This window comes from Gouania willdenowi, chromosome 10 (assembly GCF_900634775.1).
Source record: "Gouania willdenowi chromosome 10, fGouWil2.1, whole genome shotgun sequence".
NCBI classification, from domain to species: Eukaryota; Metazoa; Chordata; class Actinopteri; order Blenniiformes; family Gobiesocidae; genus Gouania; species Gouania willdenowi.
In genome coordinates, this window is record NC_041053.1 from 27433105 (window position 1) to 27459621 (window position 26517).

Sequence of the window (26517 nt, forward strand, 5' to 3'; positions counted from 1 at the left end):
CTTTGGATGCACTGGACCTGCCTCAGCTGAAAGATGAATTGCATAAATACGTTTCATTTTTAAATTATATAAATATTTGCCATTATTGTTGATGTAAGTATGTTTTGTGTTTTGTTTTGTTTTTTTGAATTATTGATTGACACATTTGGGCTTTGCTTGCATCCAGTTTTCCACTTCAGTCTGACTCACAGAAACAAAATATGTATTAAACTCATGACTGGGTGATTTTGGTAAAGGCTGAATAACCGCAAACAATGTGAAATCATTGTTGCCTGTGTCCCAGGTGTCAGGTTTTGTTTAAACAAGCATTTCAGAGGCACTGTTTGGGCCTGAGGACAGTCCTCTTGTTCTTCTCTGTGCTTAAGAACAAATATAACAGAGCTGTCCAAGTGTAGCAGTGCAGTTGATCTCCTGTTTGCTTCTGCAATGTTTGCTCTGTGTTTTCATTACCTGAGTATGTCTATGTTCGTGTGCAACCAATAGATTTCTGAACATTTATTGAGAAAGTTTTTGTCAGTTTTATCTGGGTAACACTTTACTTGAAGTTTTAAACATTAGGCTGTCACTAAGTGTTGTTCGCTAAATTGTGACATCTTTTGCTAAATTATGGCACCTTTGGAGCTATGTTGGAATTGTTTGGGTTAGGTGGAGGGATCTAGAGGGGTTAGGTAGGGTTATGGTTACAAACCATACTTAATGACACCTTATTCCAGGGCTGGGTATCACCAGGTACCTGGCGATACAATACTGTCACATAATTTTTGTTTTTGCCCACGATAATGATATCGTGATACAGCGATTCTGCGATAATTGATATATTGCAAGAAAATACATTCACGATACATTACGATATCTGTCACTGAAAAAATTCATAATTTATTGACTGCACTGAATCCATTTCACAGGAATTACCAAACATTGTCAATCAATTTCACATGCAAAGTGTATACTGCACAGTGGATCTTCTGAACACACATGCCCACACACTAAATTTGTAAAATATTCACTCCTAACCTATTGTCTCATTGTACTGTGTATGTACTGCATTATCTCTGTGTATCATGTTTATATATATTTTTTTCGTCTTGTCTTGTATGTTGCAATATAAAAAATGAATCAATATTTGGCGCCAGTGTATTGATAACGAACGGGCCCCTGGGACACGGGACATGCTATAGAAGCTAAGTAAACCCAGGAACACTGCTGCTTCGCCTACCGTGAGTCTACGTTAACTGTTAAGCCCCAAGGCTTCCTCAGAGCTGGGCGTTTAGACTTTGTTTGGGCTGTTTTTACGGTAGCTTCGGCCTCCTTCACCGAAGCCGGTGTTGTGCCAAAGACTGTGATCCGAAAAACTCTATGACCGCTGCGGCTTCTCGGCGGTAGAGAAGAAGAGTGCTACGTCAACTGCGGAAACCTTTTCTTAGCTATTAAGGAGCGATTTACCCCCCCTTAAACATGACGCTCCGGTGGGTGAAGTAAATGCTGACTGGAGAAGAAATACAAACATGTTTAAGGGGGAGTAAATGTCCGTGCAGGGGTACTAGGACCCTCGTTTGCTGTGTTGCGCCGCCATCTTGGGCAAAAGTCAGGTACTGCGACTAGTCGATGTCACATAGACAGAGTCGCGAGACAACACTATAGTCGACTAGTCGACTCATTTGTTCAACCCCTAATATATATACATACTGTATATATATATATAAATGCAATTTCTGCTGCAGTTTTTCTTTTTTTCTTACTTTTGCTTGTAAAATGTAGGAGTATTTGAGTGTGTGTGATTCTAAGGACCAAGTTTGAAAGTGATATTTTGGCATTTCCAAAATCAGCCGCAACGACGATGACTCACAAGCCAAGCCATCCCTGTCGAGTCAGCACAACATTGCTGTAAGTGGAGTTGAGAGGAAATCACTCAGGTTTTAGAAAGTGACTGTGATCAAAGCCTGTTATTGCCAACATACAATCCTTCAACCCCCACTGTTTGTTTTTCTTTAATTTGTTGATGGAGGGAAACTGGCAAGGAAACATTTTGCCTCGACCTCCCTCCCTCTCTTGTACTCCACGTCCAACATAAAGAAAAATCGAATGTAGCTTTCCGTTAAAGTCGTTACTTCCTGTTTTCCAAGCTGGTTAGACAGTTTCCCTCTACACATGTAAATAATTCACACCCTGGTGATTTGAGGTTTAAACTCTCATTTACACATGTAGTAGCAGTTCATTAATGGTGCTGTTTGCTCCTCTCAGGAGGCAGAGGGATCCTTGCCCTATCTGCTGGTGCTATGTGGAGACCACGGCATGTCGGAGACTGGCAGCCACGGAGGCTCCTCAGAGCCAGAGGTCAACACTCCCCTGGTTCTCATAAGTCCAGCTTTCAGACGAAAAGGTAAACAGCAGGCTTGCTCTTCTACCTGCTCCACCCTCTAATCAACATTTTTTTTTTTTTTATTGTTATGAATCATGAAAACTGTGACTGCGTCAGTGGGAATTAATTTTGTATGAGAACTTTTGTCATTGGTGTAAATAAGCACAACTTTCCTACTGCTCTGATGAAGTACTTCTAAGCGTGAACATGATAATTATGCAGTTGTTTTCAGATGCATTCACAGATTTTTTTTTCATTCATGGGAAAAAATCATAGGCAGTTTTTATTCGAAGGTGTTTTATATCTGTTATCTGTGTCAACACAAATAATCCAAGTCTCATTAGGAGCAACAAGTAGATGCAAAGGAGTTCTCCCAAATTAATTGCATTCAAACAATTTGTATGCCATTCACAGATTTGTGAAGTTTGTTTTTTTATCAAAAGTTTGGGATTATTCCTTCTGAATTTTGAGTTAAATACCAACATCTCTTTTATTATACAACACATTCTCTACAACTGAGTGATGATGATAAATGTAGTGCTAATTCTGATCAATTTGATTACTTTTAAATGTAGTGTATGTGTTTTTGTTTTTCAATTACACAAATGTCACTTAACTGAGCTCTGAAACATATCCCAGTTAACTTAACATGGACGGGTAACCAGCCCCTTTGTGTCTTTCTTTACAGCCCAACTCACAGACCTTAGACAAACAACACACAAACACTTCTATGATAAATAAACTGAATAAATTAAATAAATAAATAAAATAGGTAGATCCATTTAACCTAACATTTTGCACTGCAGTATCCAAAAACACTTTTTCTTAGAAATAACATGCAAGCTCCCCACAGTAATGCACGCATGACAAGGGCTTGAACCCAAAACTTTCTAGCTTTTGAAATCTACATATTTCAATGCTAAAACAACACAGACTATTTACACAAATAACTGTCAGAAATAAGGATGTTTCCATAAGATTTGTCTTGTAACTAATTAATGTCACGAATGCACAATTTGTTGATCTGCCATTGAATTCTTTATTGCTCTGTTGCCAATCATCCCACAGTAGCATTTCATTAAAAGTTAAAGAAATTTAACTTCTGAGGACTTTACCGAAAAATATATTTTAGCATACCTGGCATCCTTCCATCTCCCCCACCGCACTTCTTTGCTCCCTCACTAGTACCAACATTTTAAAAAAGCATTTTTTGGTTAAAATGCATCACGACAGCTCCCAACCTCTACAGCGGGATGTCAAACTTATTTTTACTCAGGGACAAAATCCAGAGCATTTTGATCTCAAGTGAGCCACAGATTTTAGGTTGGGGGAAAAAAGTGCAATTTCAACATTAATCTGTCACATATATCTTATATATACAGTATGTATGCAGTGTGCAACTACATTATTCAAGCAATAAATGACAGATATTAGTCCTTTCTGGATCTTCATGTCAAAAATCCCTGATTGTGTGTGTGTGTGTTTGCGCGCGTGTATTTTAGAGGAACTAGTACAGTGCGCGTTGGAAGTCTGTATTCATATAGCGGAGGCTGAAGTATGGCTGTCAATTATGGACAAATGAGTACGTGTTTGAAGGTTGGATGTACAAAGAGATGTACATACTCTGTTATAAAGGGCTATATTTGCGGGTGCAAAGTGAAATAGCGCGTGCGATTTCCATAGTTTAATTCTATGGGACATGTGCATGATTAGTGTGCTTGTTGTTTTTTTTTTTTACTAATTTTTATATTTTTTTCATTTGGCATATTTTTCTGTAATGTATGTTTTTTGGAGTCGTGTGTGTTCTGTTGTCTTTTCGTGCATTTTTTGTATAATTATTGTTTTTTATTGCCATTGTAGTGTAATTCTGGAGTCTTTTGTGTATTTTTGTATATTTTTGGTGTAGTTTTGTGCATTTCTGTTGTCATTTTGTGTACTTTTTTGACAAATGTTGATTAATTTTTTGTTTTATTTTACTAATTTAGTATATTTTTATTATAAATACCTTATGTGTGGTGAGGGCATGTTACCTGTCCTCCTGGTTGCCGTGTGGGACTTTTTCCATCTCCTTCGTGGGTTCTCTCTCACACACACCCCCGCGCATGCACATACTCCGTCACAGGTTGTTGAAACGCGTGTCTCACACCCAATGCGTGAGACTTGAGAGAGAGAAAAAAAAACAGTCCCAGAAGTACCATGACACGATCAAAATTTGAAGCCGTTATCTCAAAACAGACTTAAATAACTTGTAGCAGTGCAAAAAACGTTTTTAATATTGCCCTTCTTTTGTGGACTGGAGGAGGGTGTTGTTCTACTGATTATTAGAGGTTGTAAGAGATTTAATTTCTAGTGAACATGACTGTGCCGTCCGGGCTAAATAAAATTCAAATAAACGTTTAGCAGGTCAAACAGACACAGCGTCTGTGTGCGTCTCCACACACACACAGAATTTTCTTGATTTATTAGAGAGATTTTGTGAGAAATTGCAGGATTCTAGAAAGAGTTCTTCCCACAATTTGTGTTAAAAAAAAAATGGCTGCTGTCATGTGACAAAGCCATGGGAAAAATGCAAATATTGTTTCTTTGAATTTATGAATTTGCAGGGAACTGAGATATCTACAAATGATATATTTGGTAATTTACACAATAATTTTTACTTTCTCCTGTGGGCCAAAGTGGAGGCTCTAAAGGGGAGAATTTGGCCCATGGTCCTCGAGTTTGACACATATACCCTACAGGAATCAAACACATAATACTTCTTTTATGCACCTGCAAAAATCAGAATGTTAAACTGATGAGCAGCTTCAGCTGAAGCTGGACTGAGAAATAAACCTCAATATTTTTCTCCTCTTTTCCTACCTACATTCCTCATCTGCATACGGATTAATCAAATGAATCACCTACAGAATGACAGTTTTATTAGTTATTTTAATTTATTTCATATGAAAATTTAAACAAAGTATAATTGAAAAGAGGAGATTTGTGGAAAAGAAAATTAAACTAACAGCTTTGTTACCAGCTCACCTGAATATAAATAAGGAATGCTACAAAAGGCTGAAAAATTAAGTGGCTGTGCCCGTCCTCACAGAATGAGTTTCCACATTCATAATCAGAGTTAAAATGTCTGTGTTTCAGGATTTATGTGATTCATATGGCCTCGTCTTCAGCCGCCTCATCAGTGAATCATCATCCAGTGGGTCACGTTTTACTCGGTAGCAAATTACTGCTTTCCCATGCCTACACATTTTGGTTTATTGGTACTATCCAATAAACAAAATGGAAAAAAGGACATGAAGTTAAAATAGCAAAGAGATCCAGATTTATGATATATCTGGACTTACTCAGCAAAAATCACTGAAGGTCACAGAAAGGAAGCAATAAAGTAAGAGTCACGATCCAGCTGTGCTACAAAGAGCTGTGCTTTAGATGGGCAATTGTACAGCTCACGTTACGCTGATAGATTTCAGACAGGGCTTCACAACTGAACTTCACTTTGAGGTTGTTCAAAGAAAACCTGGTTCAATGTAAAGCTTTACTGATTTAGCAAAGTTCACTCGTTTTACAGCATAATACAATTCTAACTTTACAGTACCTCAATGGTTTGCTTCGTTTTGACCAAGGCTGTTCATTTTATCTGTGAATGAAGTAGAATTTCTACTTTCATGTATTTTTATTTTTATTTTAATATTTTCAACGTCCCCATTCTCAAAATGTGTTAATCCTACTTTAATTTGTAATGTCTCCAACTTTTTACTTTACCCAGAGACTCTGCAGGATACTGAATAGTGGCTACAGATACTCTTAAAGGTTAACTTCACAAATCATCGATATTTGTCATTTGAGTGCTGTTAATTGCAGTCCTTTACAAAAATAATTAACGAATAAATAATGGAATACCTAAATGGCACCCAATAGTATTTTCCTCTTTAATAATTCCAGCATGTTCAATTTGTCTTCTTTTTTTAAATAAAATGTTATGGTTTGATTTACTCAGACAACCTTTTTCAGGAAATTTGATGTCCTGACATGTTTTGACTGCCAACTGTCAGTCCTCCTCAGAGGCATCTATTGGTTGCTTTGATGTATACTTGAGTTATTTCATAAGGAACAAAGCATTTACAGTAGATGCTTTGATGCTTTCCTCTTTTGATGCTTTTCATCAAATTTCCTAAAAAATGTTCCTCCTTATTTTCCTCAAAGGTTTAATGATAAATGAAGATAATCTGTGATTTTATCATTACCATTTCTATGGGGAAGGATTAAGGTACCTGTTGATTCTGTTTGTTTAAGCCAGTATTAGCAATGTAAGGTGAAATAAAGGGCAAGTAGTTTACTAAACCACTAGCATTCACATAGGTTGTAATATAACTCGTAATTACTCACTTCCTTGTGTCTATATTAACAGGTTTTGGCGGTGAGGTGATATTAGTGTGATAAAATGTGATACTTTTTTATCAGTTCTGTATTCAATGCAAATTATAATTCAACATTTGTATACTTTGTCTTTTTCTGTCTCAACTCTGTAGCGTTTCAGGTGAAGGTGTTGCATTCAGCCTTCCTTTCTCTTATTTTACCGCCTCAGTCCTCATTATCATTATTCTTGTGTCTTTTTCCCCCTTGCTGTCAGCTGGGATGGAGAAACCTGTTGTTGTGGAGCAGGTGGACCTGACACCAACCCTAGCCCTGGGTCTCGGCCTGCCCATTTCTCAGAACAGTGTTGGCCGTGTCATCGCGGGTCTGTTGGAGGAAACGTCGATGCGAGATCAGCTTCGCTCTCTGCATCTCAATGGTCACCAGCTCAGCTGTTTACTCAAAGACAGCATATCCAATTATGAGAAAGGTTGGTTATCAAAGACATTTCAAGATCTGGCACAGCTTCTGTTGGTATTCTTTGGTGTTTATAGGCTACTCATGCTCACTACAGTGTGACCATAGCATACAACACAGGTTAGGGCTGCAGTCCTGCTGGTCTTGTTTCTTCTACAAACCGTACCAACATGAAAGCAGAAAGCCTGATGACTAAGCCTAATGGTTAGGTGGACTTATAACCGAAAGTTTGGCTTTAGTTTTCTAAGTGTCCACAGAAAACCAGTACACTTTACAGGAAAATATTAACTAAACTTAATACTTTATTGTTTTATATCAAAACTAAGATAAAGCAGATACACTACGCACAAAACACACAAACTGAGATCACTTCAAATCTTAAAACTGACTGTTGGGATGCTAGTAGTTGTTCCCATAGCAATGGGAGGCCTAGGAGGAATAGCGGAGGTTCCTCTGCCTCGGTTTGTGCGGCGGACTGCACGATATACCGAGTCAGAGAGAGAGAGAGAGAGAGAGTGGTAACAGACAGGTTAAATAGCTTGTGAATCTAAGAGAAACATTATCTAAGGTGAAAATAACAGACACAGTTCATCTGCAGTGTGGATGTGTGTGTGACTGCTCTGATCAGCTGCAGCTCGGCTGCTTGTGTGTGTGGAGCAGCTGTGGCTCTGAGCCTCTTACTGTCCTCACAGCAGCGAGTGATACGTACTTTCATTTCTCTGAAACATCAGATTACTCTCCAATAACACAAAGTCCCTACATTTGTTACTAGTCTCTATGGAGAAAACAGTCACAAAGAGTTCCACAGTGTGCACGTCCGCACAAGCGTTCACAAGGAGACAGGTCAGTTTAGTTCAGGAAGGGAGGAGGGAGTGTGGAGTGCCTCATGATTCTACAAACTGCAGCTTTAATGCTCCAAAATTATAAAGAGAAAAACAACTTTTCAATAACAAGGATCACATCACAAACACACAGAGAGAGAGAGAGGATGAAAGGATGATCTGTCACAGTGTTTCTCAAATTGAGGGTACGTGATAGTACTACAGGTGGTACTTGACAGGGAGAGTGAAAAAATTACAAATTAAAGCATTCGAAATATGGAGTTTTATAATGTGTATTTTTAGTTAAAAACTATAATCATAATAATGATGATGAAAATGATCTTGATGAGAACATTAACTGAAAATATAAAGGTCAATCTTGGTGCCACATCAGATGGGAGATGACCTGAAATTATAAAAACTATAAAAGATATTATTGTGTTATTCAGGAAGTACAAAATTTTGTTTCATTTCACTTATTTACAAAATGAGAATCTTTGAAATATGTTATCACACATTCATTCCATCATTATGCTCTAAAGTAGTTTTTTTTTTTTAATAGTATTTTGAGCAAAATGTTGTAGTCGGAAAAAGGGGGTACTTGGATTCAGAAATAAAAGAAATGGGGTACTTGAGCCAAACAAGTTTGAGAACTACTGCTCTATCACATAGTGTGACATCATGAAGAAAATGTATGTGTACATTTTTTAACCACTGCTCTATCCTATTTTGGTTTGTGGTTTTCATGGTAATGGGGGAAGCATAAAGTATTTGTAAAGTCCTGAACTAGGATGTGTTTTGAGTTTCCTTTTTTTTAATGTCAATTTGGTTAATTAAGGGGCAGTTCTCAAAGTGGAAAGTAACGTCCTTTCTGAAGGCTTTATCAGTCGTAAATTTGCTGTTCCATCAAAGCAGACTTGATCTGGAAAGTCGTAAGGTCTGCAGTTTCCATACAATCTGATTTCATCTGTTTTATCATGGAGACAGAATTCACTTTGTAAATAATGAAAACTGGTGAGGAATTCTGCTGAGTTTGACTCTAATTTGATAATTTTGTCATTGCTGTACAGTCTAATTTAAGGTGTCACAATCATTCCATTTATCTAAAGTAGGAAAAACTCTTACCCTGGTAAAAAATAACAATTTTAAAGTTCAGCTCCAACTATACAGTGGCATATCAGCCTCCATCTGTCAGCTCAATTTCAATATTCATCTCATGTTTTCCTTTGCATTTCAGCCTCCGGCATTGTGGGAGATCATTAACCAGTCCTTTTACTTTTAGATAGATGAAACATGGCAATGGCCGTCAATGCTGTGTGATTCATTTTTTTGGCTTAAGGTTCTACAAACTCCTCGGTCTGGCAATGCTTCACTCCCTATTAATCATGGTTGTTACCCTGGAAAATGTCGGTGTGTCTTTTATTCTGCAAATGAAATTCTTGCATTGTCCTTGAACAGACTTAACAGGTTATTGAACGCCACCGGTTTTGTCTTCTATGAGTATACATGGGAATAGGTTATTGCTTGTTTAGGGTTTTGCAGGCTGACAAACAAGATGTTGTCTCAATTCACACACAATGGTTTGACCATAGGCGTTTTGTTTTTTTATTTTATTTCAGGTAACAATATTAACACTAGACGGTAAACATAGTGACATTTGACTGATGCACTCTTTGAAAAAGCTTACAGCATACATTAGAGTGATTGATGACATCACAAATAGGGAGCACACTGTTAAAAGGCCTGTGTTCAGAGGGATGCAGGTGGCAAACTGAGGACAAGGGTTTTACCTGAAAGCTACAAAAATAATGGGCTGTGCTGTATTTCTTTGCACCTATCTGTGCTCTTTTTCCTGCTTGCAAATCTGTTGCTGCTTGTCCCTGCAAATTAAACTGACTCCCATCTTCACCTCTTGCTCAAGTATTAGGTTTCGAGCAGTTCCGAGTTGCAGAAAAAGCTCACGGAAACTGGATGAAACTCTACCTGGAAGGAAATACCTCAGAAGTTCTGACCAACATGGGCAAGAAGGTGCTGAAGCAGTACCTGGAGGCACTTGCAGCCATGAGCTCTGCTTTAAGCAAACAACTGGGCAAATATGACATGTACTCCATGATCGTTGGCATGGTGTTCCTATTTCAGGTAAGTGCTCTGGTGGTTCACCTGTTTGAACTAGATAATGAGTAATATGCTGGTGAAAGTTCATATGCAGGTGTTTGAAAAGATATACTAACTAATGACTGTATTCAAATTAAAGAGGATGAACTGATTGGTTACGTAGGGTTTTTGGGTTTTGTACTGTAAAATTTTCGTTTGCTGTATGAGACCGACCGTACATACTTTTGTCATTATCTCTAATTAGAAACCAATCCAGCATCACTTTCTTTGTGATGCTGTAGCTTTAAAACCACTAGTACATAATTACTACTTTAGGATTTACACCAAGAACTGATATTGGATGTTTACTTTTCAAAACAAATTGTAGTTGGGTTGGAAAAGCAAAGAAGAAAACATTTCTAAGACTCATTACTTCTATGGACTGCTTTTATGTTTTACTATTTTTACTTCCGCTGACAAGGTTATTTTCACCAGCATTCATTCATTCATTCATTTATTTGTTTGTCTGTTAGCAGGATTATGTCAAAAGTACATAACAGATTTTTACAAATTTTTGTTTTTAAGTTGTCTCTTCAAAACGTCACAATGTTCTCCTCTTTCCTTCTTCTCTATGACTTGCCAGCTACTGTTGGTCTTACTGTTGGCAATGCCTGAAGCTCTGTGTGGAGCTGCAGTGGTGGACCTCCCCGTCCTCTCAGCCATGTTCTCCCTTCCCTTCTACCTCCTGTGCCTGCTCCTCGCCTCAGTGCACGTCCTTGTGTGCACTTCTGCTGAGAGCTCCTGTTACTTCTGCAGCCTCTCCTGGGGCCTCGTCTTCGCTGCTGTTGCTTTCTGCTCTGCGATGTTTTGCATTCTGATCTCCATGGCGACACGGAGGCTTCCTCTGGGAATAAAGGTAAGTAAAACCACCTAAATGCATCACACAATACTACAGCAATAACTGTTTTACATTTGGATGTTAACAGACCTATGTGCTAGACTGGGTTCTCGTTACACTGGGATATCAAAGACTATCACAATTAGAGGACATCTATAGCCGTGGCAAAAGAACTCTACAGGAAATCTATCAATGTGTTATCTTCTTTTAATAGCTTTGAAAATAATTTATTGGGATTCTCATGTTAGGCCAAGCATTGTCTTAATTTTGAACAATACAGCAAAACATTAGAGCTAATTGCATATTGGGTAATGTTGATAGTACTGTACACCAACCATTTAGGAGTGGCTGCACGCAAAAATATTTGTTTTAATGAATTTGCTGTAGTGTAGATGTTACAGTCTTCTCAAGAACACTTTATGTAAACATATTGATGAACATAATCCATCATTCGCATAAGCATCACTTTTTAATTTAACTTCAAGGACTCTTATTGATTTCTCCAATATTAAAAAAAAAAAAAAAACGTGCTGGCCTGCCTTGATTAAATCTGTAAAGATTTTTGCTCGACTTTTCCCATCAAATGATTAGATTTTTTTCATCCAGCAATTAAAAACAAAGAAAAAGGTGTGCACACTGGCATACAACCATTCATACATCTGTACAAATGAGCTAACAATTGGTGTCATATTGCATACAATAGAATATTACTGCAAATAATAATAATTATCAATACTTCATGCCAATATAATTAGTATACACCAGGTGTAACACAACAGATAACTACATCTATGTGATATAATTAGCAATTTCCTTATTTATAATTGCTCGCTGTTTTGAGATTAATTAAAACTGATTTAAGTTCTGTATCCAATAATTGTGATGCACCTGCTTTTATTAGATAGATTAAATAATAGGTGATTTTAAGAGCTCAAGAACTTTCCTGCTTCAGTGGTTTTTAATTCATGACTTCAAAGTTAACTTTAATTGAATCAAATTCAATTTAACACTTCACATGGATTTCATAGTTTAAAATTGAACAATAGACAGTCAGTGAGCTCTTTGGAACCAGCGTTATATATGTACAAAAATGGTGCATTTCATCCTGCCGTTATCGTTGCACAATTATGGATGACGAAATATCAAGTTTTTGTCAGGTTTCAACACATTTATAATTGCATACATCCATTAATCCAGTGGTTCTCAAACTTGTTTTGCTCAAGTACGCCCACTCTCTTATTTCTGAATCCAAGTACCCCCTTTACTCGGAATACTATTTAAAAAAACAACAACTTTAGAGCATAATGATGGAATTAATAAGTAATAACACACATTTTAAAGAATCTAACTTCATAAATAAGTGGAAAGAAACAGTATTTAGTGGCTCCTTTCTACAGTTTTTTCTGTTATAATCAAGATCATTTTCATAATCATTATTATGATTTTCATTTTGAACTAAAAAATACACATTTTAAAATCCCCATATTTTTCGTGGTTTTATTTGTTTTTTTCCTCTCTCACACTCTTAAGTTCCCACTGTAGTGTCATTGTGTACCCCTCGGGGTACACATACCCCATTTGAGAAACACTGCATTAATTCACTGCAGACTAAAGTCGTTCGGACCAACAGGTTCCAGTACAGTAATCAAAGCTTTACTGTACTTGATAAATCATCCATAGTACTTATTGGATTGGATTTTTCTCCTTAGATTTTAATCAGACCCTTGTAACGATGATATTTGCAGTGGGCACGTTTCAGCTCACAGTACTTTTTGTCTTAGAGTTACTCGGGCACATGAGTGTGAAAGTAACTTTAACTTCTTTTTTTTTTTATCAATAGTTCCTTATTCAGAAGGGTTGGTCTAATGTTCCTGTTCAATAAAACATTCAAGGGAACCCATAGTTCTCATTTTCTGCGTTACTGTTTGTGCTCCTCATGAATTGCACTCCTAATAAATTTCCTCAATTGAGTTTCTCTGTCATCCTGAAAGTAGACCATTACCAGTACTTTATGGCTGTTCTTTAATGCTTTCACTTATCTGAGCTGTTTTTTCTCTCTCTTTTTTTTAATTATTATTATTATTTTTTGCTTTCATTGGTGGAATATTTTTTCTGATCAAAAGTTTCCTTTTGAATCAGATTGCCAAGTATTTGCATTAATTGGCATTTTTCCTTAAAGTTCCCATATTATGCTATTTTTCACCCATCTCCATTTGTTCTAAGAATCCCAACAACATAGTATTTGAGGTTTATTTTCCCAAATTCACCCGTTTTCCAGAGTTTAAGTTCTCTGAAAAGAATCTTTTTGAGCAGTTTTAATATTAGGCTGTTTAGGGGCCTAACTTTGCATATTCATGAGTGGGCGTGTCTATAGACTCTGACTTGCCTGTGTTAAGCTGCTAAGTTACTTTCTTCTCCTCCTCTGCTCTTCTAACTACAGGAATAGTGCATTTAAGGTGATATTCATTTGTTTTGTCCAACCGTTGCGTCGTATTGTGTCACAAACACGTCAGATCAGCAATACGAGGTGATATAACAGGTACTAAAAATGTGTCTGCTACAGCGTGGCTGCCCACTGCAGGGGTTAAATGCAGAGAACACATTTTGTTTATGTAGCGTTACATATATGACAAAGTATATTATATATTCCATTTTACTAGGACTTCAGGTTACACAGAAGTGCCTGAACACACATCACTGCGCCAATGTGCCAAGCCACAAGATGCGCTGGAAACCCCAAGAGTGAAGTACACCTCCGCATGAACAAATAGTGCATACACTACAGTGTATGTTGACTGTGGAGGCGTGGCAGCAGCTTACAAGTTCTGTATTTAGTTTTACCGGTAGCCATTACTCCTTTGCTAGCAAGAAAAACAATGGCGGACTTTCGCAAACGTTTTCATCAGGTTGGGGGTGGAGTCTATTACCCATCTCCTATCAACGCTCAAAGGTCGGTCGGTCTATGTAAATTACTCCTTTGATTACATCACGACAGGCTCTGAATCTGAACAGCCTGTATGAGTGCCGTTTTACCAGTGGGTGGGCTGCAGAGACCATGCAGGAATCGTTTGTTTTCCTCATTGAAGGAGGACCAGTTTATCAATGTAGAGATCAGAAAAAATGTGTTTTTCATAATATGGGAACTTTAACTAAATATATGCACTCTTTTAAAAAATAAAATGATATACATCTCTAAAGAAATATTAATTAATCACAATAAATTATAATTATTTGCTTTGAATTAATTGTTCCTATTTGAGTGAGGTTTGATTGAACCCATTTTTTTTTTAATAATCCAATGTTAATGTGATTTTTATTTCTAGTTACTAATACAAGTGTATGATGAAGTTACTCGCACGCAATTAAATTAAATTAGAAAATAAAATAAACAGAACCAGATCCATGCCTAAACCTAAAAGATGTTTTCATTTGAGCAGTGCATAAATGACTTCAACCAACATGGGTATACATTTTTTTTTTTTATTATATCAGTGTTTGATTAGCTTAACAAATAAATTAACAAAAGTATGCAACCCATCTTCTCTAATGGGACAGTTACTCACTGGTAAGTGAAATCTTCAGCGTTCAGAGTTCTTTAGAGTTCAGTAGTCTGAAAGGTAACTCGTATATCTCACTGCACCTCTGTGCTCATTATATTTTATCTGTAAAGGTCACATCTCATTTTACCCTCTGGGAGTCTTGGAGAAGTGCTGATATGGTGGAAAAGTCGGGACAAAATCCACTTGGACCATTAGGCTGCATGAAGAAACCAAACTCTAAATCCATATACTGCAGACTGTGGTCTAATTAATCCTTGTTTGTGGCGTTTCTGTGACGAAGACATCCTTAAAAGCACTTTGTAGTTTCAATGTCACCCAAATGTCACGAAAGGCTGATAGTTCTGCTGGCCGGTAAAGATCGCGCCTTTAAATATAAGTCAACCGTGTCCTCCTGCTGCAGCTACTGTGAGTACTTTGGTTATGAATGTGATACCCTAATAAAAAAAATGCACTTAGTAAAACTGAGTAAACACTCATACAGTAAACTCTTCTCCTCAACATAAAGTTTGGGTAAATGCAACAACTGAATCCACTAAATATTCTAAATAATTTATCTTTTGAAATAAAACCTGAGCTTATATTATTATTGTGATACATTTGTAAAATATTTGCATGCATAAGGTACTCACAATTTTTTTATATTATAACAATGAAAATTATATTTGTGCTCCTTTAATCTTCCAAATGTGAGTATGATCTGTACATCCCTCTGCATACAGTAATTCATCATGGTTACATACAGGGATTTGCATAGATGGTCCAATAAAGGCAAGGCAAATTTATTTGTATAGTTCATTTCATACGCAAGGAAATTCAATGTGCTTTACATGATCAAAAAGTGCAAAAGAAAACATTCAACAGCCTAAAAAATCAATAAGAACATTAAAATCAGCAGTAAAAACATCCAATAAACAAAAACATGATTAAAAATCTTCCTCAGTCATACGCAGTAGAGAAAAAGAGTGCCTTTAACTTGGATTTAAAAATGTTCACATTGGATGTTAAAGAATGTGAGGTGAAGAGGTTTTCAAACTAGATATTGCAAAGAACCCTTCAAGTACTAAAGGATAATGTTGTTCACCTACTGAGAATTATGATACCTGAAATGCTTTTGCATCATATTTCAATGTGCTTTACAAGAAAAAGCCGACACCTAGTTACTTTAAGGTGATGCACAAACCTTCCACTCTCTATTTGTAAAAAAATCATATACGTATATATCTGCCAATGTATTTATTATTTTGTCTTGAGTCACACAGCTGGGTAGATAACTGTTAAAAAACCATCCCAGTTCCTTTCTCTGGAGCTTGGCCTTCAAACCCCTTTCTTCTCTCCTAGTCTCCTTTGAAGAGCAGTGGCAGTGGCTGGCAGCTATCTGAACTGGACATTTTGTTGCTGGTCGGCACCATCGGCCACACTCTCAGCCTGGGAGCCAGCAGTTTTGTGGAGGAGGAACATCAAACCTGGTACTTCCTGCTCAACACGCTCTGCCTCGCCGTCTTCCAGGACGTCTGCCGCAAGTACTTCAGAGAGAAAAGTGCCTCCATAGATGAAGAAGAGCTCATCTTCACCTCCAAAGACCACCCTTCCCCTGTCCACTACAAAGCAGATGCGCACACTGAGAAATGGTTAGCGTTAGCCACACCGCCCTTCTCACTGCTGTGCTGCAGACTGCTACGCTCGCTCAACCATACTGGGGTGCAGTGGGCTCATCTTCCTGATGTGGGACATTGGCTCAACAGGTTAGGAGACTTTTAGAATTACTGTACAATCCTAAATCAAACATGTAAGCGAACATCTACGGTTTTCCAGGGTTGGGGCCAATTATAATTGTAATTGCGTAATATTGGTATTTCATTATGGCATAATTATAATTGTAACCATAATTGGAAAAAAATGTTGCTTTTGTAATCATAACTGAATTGTAATTGAGTTCAGATCATTTACTTTGTAAATATAATCAGGATGGAAATTCTATGAAAACTCATTTACAATTTAATTTTAACACAAACCTGGGGAATCATGTTACAGTTCTATGGCTTACACATACCTAACACGTTAACAATTATTGAAATATGTTTCATATGAATTGAAATGGAGGGGTATAGGAAGCCTAACAAGGTAATCAAGAGAGGAAAAACAAATTAGGTGATAGATGATATTTGTTGTGTATTTTACAGCTGATTTAATACATGGGTCAAAACCGACCTGTTATCATAAGAGATGCTAACAGAAAGCTAACACAAGACGAAGGTTACGTTTTATGGGGCTATTTAATAAAGGCTCAGTAATTGTGATTAAATGTAATTGAAGTTTAAAAATTGAGAATGCAATTGTAAATGACTTTCACAAATGACACAAATATTAGGTGGAGCATTGATTTTAAATATCTATCGATATCATTTTTTCCAAGATTTAAACAGTGATTTAGGACAAATATCTGAGTTTGAAACCCTTTACCTCATTGCTTCTCACATGTCTCAATGCTCCTAAATTTTTTTGCTGAAAATATAACTTTGCCATGAAAGACTTGGATCAGAATTGGTTTATAGTTCCTTTGGAATTTGAGCATTAGCTTATGGAACGACAGGTTGTGATCCCTGTTTTTCTTTTTTCTATCACTCGACGAACTGCCATTGTGGATTTGTCACAGTTTCACAAAATAATGTCTAATACATCATCTTTAATTGCTGCTTAACATATCCCACTGAATAGCACGCACCAGTATCATCCACTCTGTCCCAATGTTGTGGTTCTTATTTCTTGGTGTTTCCTTCTTTGTCCAAACACAATCTATTGGCAGGGTCACACACATTTTAAAAAGGACTCGTGCACAGTAGACCAGAATGCATCGCAATAACAGTATTTTTTAGTCTTTATTAAATGACACGAGTGTCAATCATCAGGCTGTGGGTTTGATGATGTGAGACACATTGATGATGTGACAGAGAAGTTTATTAGAAATAACAGAAACGAGGAACGTTTCAGTTCATTTTGACTTTTTATAGCAACAACTGGTTTTTCCTTTTTGGATTTTGAGGAATTTAAAATAATTTTGTAGGTGAGAGACTAAAAGTTTCATAGAATATGTGTTCTAATATTTATTGTATGTTTTTAGAGACAAGTGGGGATTAATCAGCTTCTGTTAGAAAGCAGGGATTTCAAGTCAAAATATCCATTTGGTCATTTGTAATCCAATACTAGCTCGGGTGAGGGGATTACACTGTGTTCTTAAACACACTTCATACAGATGTGCAACATGACCTTTTAACCTCCCAAGTGTTGCCCTTTCTAGATGCATTGCTGGTTGCTATGACAATGACATCAGGAGGAAGTCATACCTCATCATTTCTTAATGTACCCTGTTTAGCTGCATTTCCTAACTTGCTAATTGCTAAAAGCATGGCTTCTCTTCAGCTCTAATATGCCATTTGAGGTCTTAATACCACCTGTCTGGTATTTCAGACTGCATCCCTGAAACTATTTAGACTTTAAGCCTTTTTTTTTATTGTGATGCTCATCTGTCCTGCTGACCATGTTTCAACCCACCTGTTGTTTTAAGTAATGGAAGTGGAAGTAAATGGAAAACAATTGGTTCTGAGTGTTTTGGAAACTAAATATTTTTAGCTCCTAGGTGTAAATATTGACATATGTTTGCATTAGGGCAGTGTTTCTCAAATAGGGGTGCGTGTAGCCCTATGGGGAAAAAAAGTTTTTTTTTATCATGTTTATCTTTAGTTAAAAGGATTATCATACTAAATATTACCAGCAACTCACAAAACGACAACATAAACGCGCAAAATAAGAAAAAAATATACTGAATAATAAAACGAACAGACACAAACAACGTCAAAATACACAAAATGACACCAAAAACACACACACGAAAAGAGAAAAATATTTACTATTACCAGCAACACACAAAACAACAACAACAAAGACACACTAAATGAGAGGAAAAACACAATATCACTACAAAAATAACAGAGAAACATACAAAACTACATAAGAAACAACCAAACGACACCAAAAAAACACACTGAGAGAGAATAATTTAAATAACACCAACAACACACAAAAATGACAACAAAAACACACAAAAATGACAACAAAAACACACAAAATGACACCAAAAACATAACAAAAACAAACAAAATGATGACAGGAATTGTTTTGATTAGAATACGAACTGAACATACAAGGATCAGTCTTGGTCCTTCATCAGGAGGGAGATACTGTAACTGTAAATGAAAGAAACTTTAGGAATAAAACTAATTTTAAACACTGTTTCATTTCACTTATTTACAAAATGAGATTCTTTAAAATCAGAATCAGAATCAGAATCAACTTTATTGACCAAGTAATGTATTGAATACACACGAGGAATTTGTCTTGGTGAACTGTGCTCTCTCTGATAGTGTAAGCATTAAATAATAACAATCAACTAGAATAAAGAAAAATAAATAAAAAGAAGTATAACATAAATATAAAGAGTAGTTAGACTAATAATAACAATCAACTAGAAAAAAAGAAAAATAAATTAAAAAAGAAGTATAAACATAATTATAAAGAGTAGTTAGACTAATATGTATGTGTGTTATCACTCATTCATTCCATTATTATGCTCTATATATAGTGTTCACTGATATCTGGGTAAAATATAGTAGTCGGACAAAGGGGGTACTTGGATTCAAAAGTAGAGGTCGACCAATATGGGATTTTCCAAGGCTGATGCAGATACCGATTTAAAAAAAAATAAATAAAAATTTCAGCCGATGGCCGATTTTGGAAGCCGACATTTGAAACCGATAAAGCACATTGATTATGAAAGACAAATGAAACACTCATATGATATAAATGTATATATTAGAAAATAAATGAAATACACCAATAGAACTCTTGAAATTTATTGAACTTTAAATATACCCGTACACAACCAAGTAAAACAAACAGTACAGGACGGCTAAGTAGCAGTAAAGCTCAACAACAATATACAATGTGCAAGTAGTCGGATTAAACTATTTCAAGCTTCTTTCTTAACCTAAAGTATCCAGTAATTAATTAATTTTTTTGTATATTCATACATCCCAATGGATGTGTTTAATGTTCTTTCTTTTTTCCTTTAATGCCTACTCTTAAGTGCTAAATAAAAAAATTTTAAAAATCGGCCGATCTTGAAAAAAGTCCATATATCGGCCCGATATATCGGTCAACCTCTATTCAAAAGTAAGAGAAAGGGGGTACTTCAGCCAAAAAAGTTGGAGATCCACTGCTTTAGGGGACTTCTACATCTAAATGTAAAAAAAAAAAGTAGTAGTTTTCATTCAATTCATTTGTTTACCATTTCACTGTTTCTCTTTCCAGCTCCGAACACAAGACTGTGCTTTCCTTTCTGTCTGCCTTCTGTCTGGTTCTCATCTACCTCCTTGTTCAGAGGAGATGCTCGTGGGTCTCCAAAGTCGCCCTCGCACTCGGACTTATTGGTGTCTACAGCTATCGGGCTGCTGTGGGCAATGTCTTGTTTCCCTGGCAACACTCCAGTCGGACTGCATCCAAGTAAGTTCTATGGACGTCAGGGCCAGAATCTCTCTGACTAAAGCTACAATAGAACAAAATAAATCTTGCTTTGACGTGGTTGGGCGTTCAGGCAACGTTTCATCAGAGACAGAGCTGCCAATTTACTAACGGTAGAGATAAAATGACTGTGCATTATTGTTTTGCTTTTACATCCGCTGCAGTAAATTATCTTCAAGCGGTGTACTCAGAACTTCAGAAGAGGTCTAAACATGTCTTGAATTTAGTTTAATAATGTAGAAACATCCAGCAATGTGAATACTGATTTCAATTGGCACCCGGCAAAGTTTCAGTGCTATAGACATGAGTGTATTTTTATTTGTCTTTTAAAATTAGTTTGATTATTTTATTTCTCACCTATCAAAAATACAAATCCTTAAAGTTCTGGCAATTCAGAGCTGTAATAATATGTAAATGACGGTGCAGTGTGATAACTCCACTGTCTTGAGCAGCAGTTAATCAGCTGCTTGCATTTTGTATAAAATAATGGGAAATTATGTGTCTAATGTCTAAAGGTTTGTGAGGGTAAAATGACTTTGGCGTTAGGGTTTCAACTGTTTGCCAGCCAGTCAATTTGAAGTTTTGATTTATTGAATTTGAATCCCTTTTTGCACAACCTTTCTTTTTATACTCAAGTCTTAATCAAGCGTAGTTGGTGCATGATCACGTCCTTGTTGCACGTAATGAAAAGGGTCATCCACTTCCAGCCCTTCAGTGTCCTGTGCTTTCAGGATTATTTATCTTCCACTAACTCGGCAGAATAATAAAGTGGCATTGTAACATGGTTATTAGTGTTATGGGTTACAATCTTTTATAGAAGCCTCGCGTAAATAGTTGTTGCTAAAAATAGCTAATGCTAAAGAATTGGGGGGCCTTGAAGCAGCAAAGTGTCATATTTCATTCTGTTCATCACAGTCAAAAGTTACCTTCCAGAAAATGACTGAGCCCAGGTCAGCACATGGTCTTTCTCTGGCGTTTTTCTGACCCTGTGATGCAGTCTTTGCCTTCCTCAACCTTTCCTCTGCTCTGTGGCTGCCTCCTCTACCCGTTTGCCTTATTAAAAGCTGTACCTCCTGCCCCCGCAGGCACAAAGACACCTGATAAGGTGGCACCCTGGTTTCTTTTAAAGAATTGAATGACTGACAAGGTCAAAGCTTGACAACATCCTTCAGTTTTTTTAATGCTTCTCACATTGTTGTCGACTGTGGCTTAAACCTTAGAGTTGAGATGGGGGATAGCACATGCAATAAACGTTAAATATTTTATTCTGAATGCCTGGTTGGGGAAAAATCATGCAATATTACAATTGTGCTTGTAATTTTAGTCAACCTGAGCAGATAGAAGATGACGTGTCTTTAATCCTTTTAGTTAGCATAAATTATTTCCATGTGATACATGCATTGCTGACTAAATCAGTGGAAACTTTCCTGTTTCTGCTTTTCTGATTTGCCACCTTTGCTTAAAGCATGACTCATTTTTTTTTTATGTTCTGCTTTTTGTAGGTGTTGTTGTGCAATATAAAACAAAATCATGTATGCCGAGTCTACTTAAAAATGGAAATGTATTCCAACTTGCCCAATCACACACCTGCTGAACTTCTGCCACACACGTACATACACGCGCGCACACACACACAAAAGAAAACAGGATGCAGGTTTATTACCCGAGAGTTGAACCGCCTCAGCACTCTTCTTCAAAGGCAGCTCACCGTTAGTGCCATCAGTGGTCACATTTGAATTGATTTATTCTCTCCCGCTGACAAAGACAGCACATAAAACATGCCTTATTTTTTTGGAGCAAGTCAACTCAAAGTTTAATAATCATCTGGAAAAAAAAAAGATTTATCTGTACTCTGTTCCAGAGGTGTAAAAAGTACTGATATATCCTACTCAAGTAGAAGTACTGTTACTTAATTGAAATTGTACTCGAGTACAAGTAAAAAGTAGCTCAATTAAATAGTACTCAAAGTAAAAGTTACTAGTTACTTGCACCCATAACTTATTTTAGGTAATAAATCTTGCCATGGTTCCCTTGCATACAGTAAACATCTCATGTATAAATTTAAAAAGGAAATGAGGAAATCTTGCACAATTAGAATTTCATTTATTTTCCACAAGGGCATCTGTATAAAATAAAAGGTTTGTCAAAATGTACAATTTTTTTTTAAAATCAAAATTACACCAATGGATTCAATTCAAAATGTAAAAAACTATCAGGCTCCGAGTATAGATACATTTATGAACTCTAAAACATTGCCATGTCAAATGTGCCATGTGCGTTACAACTTAATAGGTAATAGTTCCAGCGAGATTCATTTTATCTTCTTTTTGAACAGTGTGTTAAGTTGAGGTTTTGTTCATTCAGAAAATGTTTTGTCTTCGTCAGAGGAGTCCTGCTGATCGCCTTTGATGGTTCCTTTGAAGTTTCACTAGACTTCCATGTAATCATTCCAGCTAGATTCATTTTGACTTCTTTTTTAACTATGACTGCCGGTTGACATTCGAAACATGTCGGAAGATAAAATATTTCCTGAAAAATCTTGTCTGAATAAACGAAACCTCAACTTAACAAAACATAATAGGTAGAAACCCCAACCTGACCCCAAGAAAGTGGCTGAGAGTTGATTAGAAATGCCACGACTAAGAACATATAGATTATGTTCGATGTGCCTTCATAAACTGCTGACCTGAGGTCAGAAATGTATGAAGAGACCATGAAATGGAAATAAAAAATAATCATTTACTCAGGAACGGTTGGGTGTAGAAATGTAATGAATTACTTTACTACTTTTAAAATGTACCTGTGGCTACACTTGTAGCTTACCACCATTAAGTGTGGAGTAAAAGAATATTGCCAATGAAAGCGCTTTGAGTGACCAAAAGAAGGTGCTATATAAATCCTCAATCAGCAACGTTTGTAATAAAGGTGAGTAATAATAATTAGGGTGGGTGAGTATTGGCAAGGATGTTGCAATACGATACGTATCGCGATACGTGGGTCACGATATGATATATCGCAATATTCTAGCCATTTAATCAAAATTAAACGTAGAGATAAAAAATCAAGTTGCTGTATATGTTCATCAGAAGATATTGATCATTCAGAGGACAAATTGAGTCAAAACTATTTGCTTAAAAACATCCTATTTATTATTTATTATTAGTGTTTTTGCACATTTTCACAAAAAAAAGAAAGTGCAGTGTTACACACTGTCATAAAATAAAGTGCAACAAGTTTATTTTCACTGAAACTACTGTGTAGAAGTCTCAAAGTAACCATGACAACATAATGACGGCATTGTAACAACTGTAAGTGAGAACATTAAGGATAAAACACCCTGAGTTACTGACAATGCACAAAAATAAGAAAAAATACTTTCTCCTCAGTTTAAACACTGATCTGAACAGATTATATGAAAATAAAATGCCTGTCCATACATAAATATTGCAGGTATTACACACTGCCATCATAAAATCAAGTACATCAAGTAACCATTGTAACCACAAAAATATTGATTAAAATAAAAATCGCAATTTTTTGGGTGCCAATTTTAAATTGATTTTTTAATTTAAAAATCAATTTAAAATTGGCACCCAAAAAATTGCGATATATCGAGAAATCGATTTTTTTTCACACCCATAATAATAAATATCAAAGTAAAAAATAAAAATAGGCTTTCACAATATATATGCTAGTAAAACAAATAAATAAATAAATAAATAAAAAACAACTTAAAAACAAAAACTTAAGTAACTCTGCCTCAACTTTTTCAACCGATTTCACCTTTTTTCAACTCTCAACTTTTTCAACTTTTTCAACCAATTTCAACTTTTTCAACCATTTCACTGCTAACGGTATTGCCGGGCTAATGTTAACGCTAAGCTAATGCTATTGCTAGGATATTGTTAACATTAGGCTAATGCAAATGTTTCCTTTGTCTGAAACTATTCTTCGTCATTCCTACTACAGCAACCCAAAAAAAGAATTTAGGATTTAAATAGCAGACAATAGTAGATGATGACGGTATTTTGCAGGAAGTCCCACTGAGCTGCACTTCAGAAAGGATGAGTAAGCAGATATTAGACGAAGGAAGCAGTGACCTAGGTTGAATGCAGCATTTAAAGCTGACTCCTGTCTCCTTTGAAAAACCACAGCTTAATATCTTCAATGCTAATTAAAAACCATTCCCTCTCAGTGGCTTTGGCCCTTTTTGCATTAGGGGATGACTTTAGTAGGGAGCAAAATGCTTCTTGCACCATTTTATTGACATTGTAGAAACAATTACCGAAGACGTTGTTTCAGCAGTGGTTTAGAATAACAGCGTCAGACACATTACCTCACTCACTGTGTCGCCTTCTGAGTTTAAATGTTGTTTGGCAAATCAGTTTATAGCAGCACTAAATCCAATTACTGCCCAGCACAGGAGACACGACTGCCACAAACACTCTGTCGCCACTGTTGATTTTTTTTAATAAAGAAATAAGAGCAGAATTTAGTCCTGGTTCTGAAAAACAAATACATAGAATACAAAAACAATGGGTTTTTTTTTATATATAAAAGAACTTTGATGTTTAAATTATACTGGTTCATTCAGTCATTTATGCACCAATCCCCTGATATATACTTATAATGACCATCTTTTTGGATGAAAGCTTTTGATACCCTTTCGAACAGGGGTTCTCATCTGGTCTCATCCTGGGACCCACATTTTGACACGGTCACTAAATCACGTCCCACTTTTTTTTCTTTTTTTTTTTTTTTTAGAATTCAACCAATTAAATTTAGTTTTTCAAAAATAGCAGTTGAAAACATACACATATACAATATTTTTTTAAACATAAATCTCTAGATTTTTCCTTGCAACATGCATTTTACAGCATGTCTGTCAAAAGAAAAGGTTCTTTTAAAATAAAGTCCAACATGAGAGACATTAAGTATTTGTTCATTTTTGACCAGCTGTGCAAGACCCACCCAGTGCAGGTCTGCGACCCACTTTTGGGTCCCGACCCACCAGTTGAGAATTGCTGCTTTAGAAGACTTTGCAGACTTTCTTTATTATGAAAATGCAGATTGTGTAACTCTACTTTTGAAAGCTAAAAATGTTGGTAACATTTCACTTGAAGTTTTATACATTAAGGCTGACATTATGGCAAGACACCTGTCATTAGCATGAATAAGGAGTCATGAAGGCTGTCATTAAGTGTCGTTTGTTACCCTAACCCCTAATCTTAACCTTACCTAACCCCACTAGATCCCTCCACCTAACCCAAAAAATGCCAACATATCTCTAAAGGTGTTAATTTAGCAAACAACACTTAATGACAGCCTTCATGACACCTTATTCATGCTAATGACAGATAATGAGAGCGTAATGTCAGCCTTATGTATAAAACGTCAAAGTGTGACCAAAACGTTATGGAATGAGGCAGATTTGGAGGCTCAAGATCTAAATGTTTTCTTCAAAATGCAACTACGTTTTGGAAAGGAGCAAAAAGTCTCTTTTGAGGAAAAACAGCTCAAGCATTCTGCATAGAAACTGTCAAAACAAACAAAAAGCCTTTCAGCTGTCACAGTCACATCATTTGTGAGGAGGATGAAACATTTATTGTTTTAGTCTGATGTGGATTTACTCTCTGGTGTATCTCATGTTCTTAGAAAATCATCTATGTCCTGATTGTTATACTTTCCATTGTTGGCTCATTCCTCAGCCACATCTTTTCATATTCTGCTTCAGAATCAGAATCAGAATTCCTTTATTAATCCCAGGGGGAAATTGTTTTCGTTCCAGCCACTTAAGAAAAAAAATCACTAATAAAACGGTTAACAAAGATGAAAGAAAGAATAAATGTTAAATAAGTGTATAATTAAGTAAAAGACTGTTAAAAATAAGGATCAGATACAAACACATTACAGTCGTAAAAAATAAAGTAAGATTATAATACAAATTATATACAAATATGATAGATATTTACAAAAATAATACAAATGTACAAATATGATACATATAATATGATATGCTTATTAAGAAAAAAACATTGCCATTCTCTTGCTGTTTCTATCCTTAAAACATCATGAATAACTTGTTCTGCCCTATTGTTGGGTGAGTTTTAAACAATACAAAGTAATGCTGTATGGGCATCTTACCTGCTCCTGTCTCTATGTCTGATACAGGGATTAATAAAACATGCCCAATACACTGAAGGCCTTCAGCATCAGCTATTATCCTGTTGTATATTTGCAGCTCTTACTGAATACTGGTGCAGGAGAACTGCTCCTCCATTGTTGTGATGTGCTCTTGACTGGATACAAGTCGGGCTCCTCTGCTTATTTTCTGAAAGTGTAAATGTACCTTTGTGCTGTCACACCTTGAACCTGCTTTCCGAT

The 26517-nt window shown here is 36.2% G+C and overlaps 1 protein-coding gene across 3 annotated transcripts in view; it reads left to right on the forward strand.

Annotated features, from left to right (window-relative positions):
* pigg (phosphatidylinositol glycan anchor biosynthesis class G (EMM blood group)) overlaps window positions 1-26517 on the forward strand; it is a 55418-nt gene that overhangs the window by 16781 nt on the left and 12120 nt on the right. Inside the window, exons 5-10 of one of the 3 annotated variants that reach the window (XM_028460140.1) lie at window positions 2242-2380; window positions 6987-7199; window positions 9929-10146; window positions 10745-11017; window positions 15898-16301; window positions 19924-20115. In XM_028460140.1, coding sequence (XP_028315941.1) covers window positions 2242-2380; window positions 6987-7199; window positions 9929-10146; window positions 10745-11017; window positions 15898-16301; window positions 19924-20115 — 1439 coding nt within the window. The remainder of the gene's footprint in view (window positions 1-2241; window positions 2381-6986; window positions 7200-9928; window positions 10147-10744; window positions 11018-15897; window positions 16302-19923; window positions 20116-26517) is intronic. The other 2 variants (XM_028460142.1, XM_028460141.1) reach the window with 2 other exon arrangements.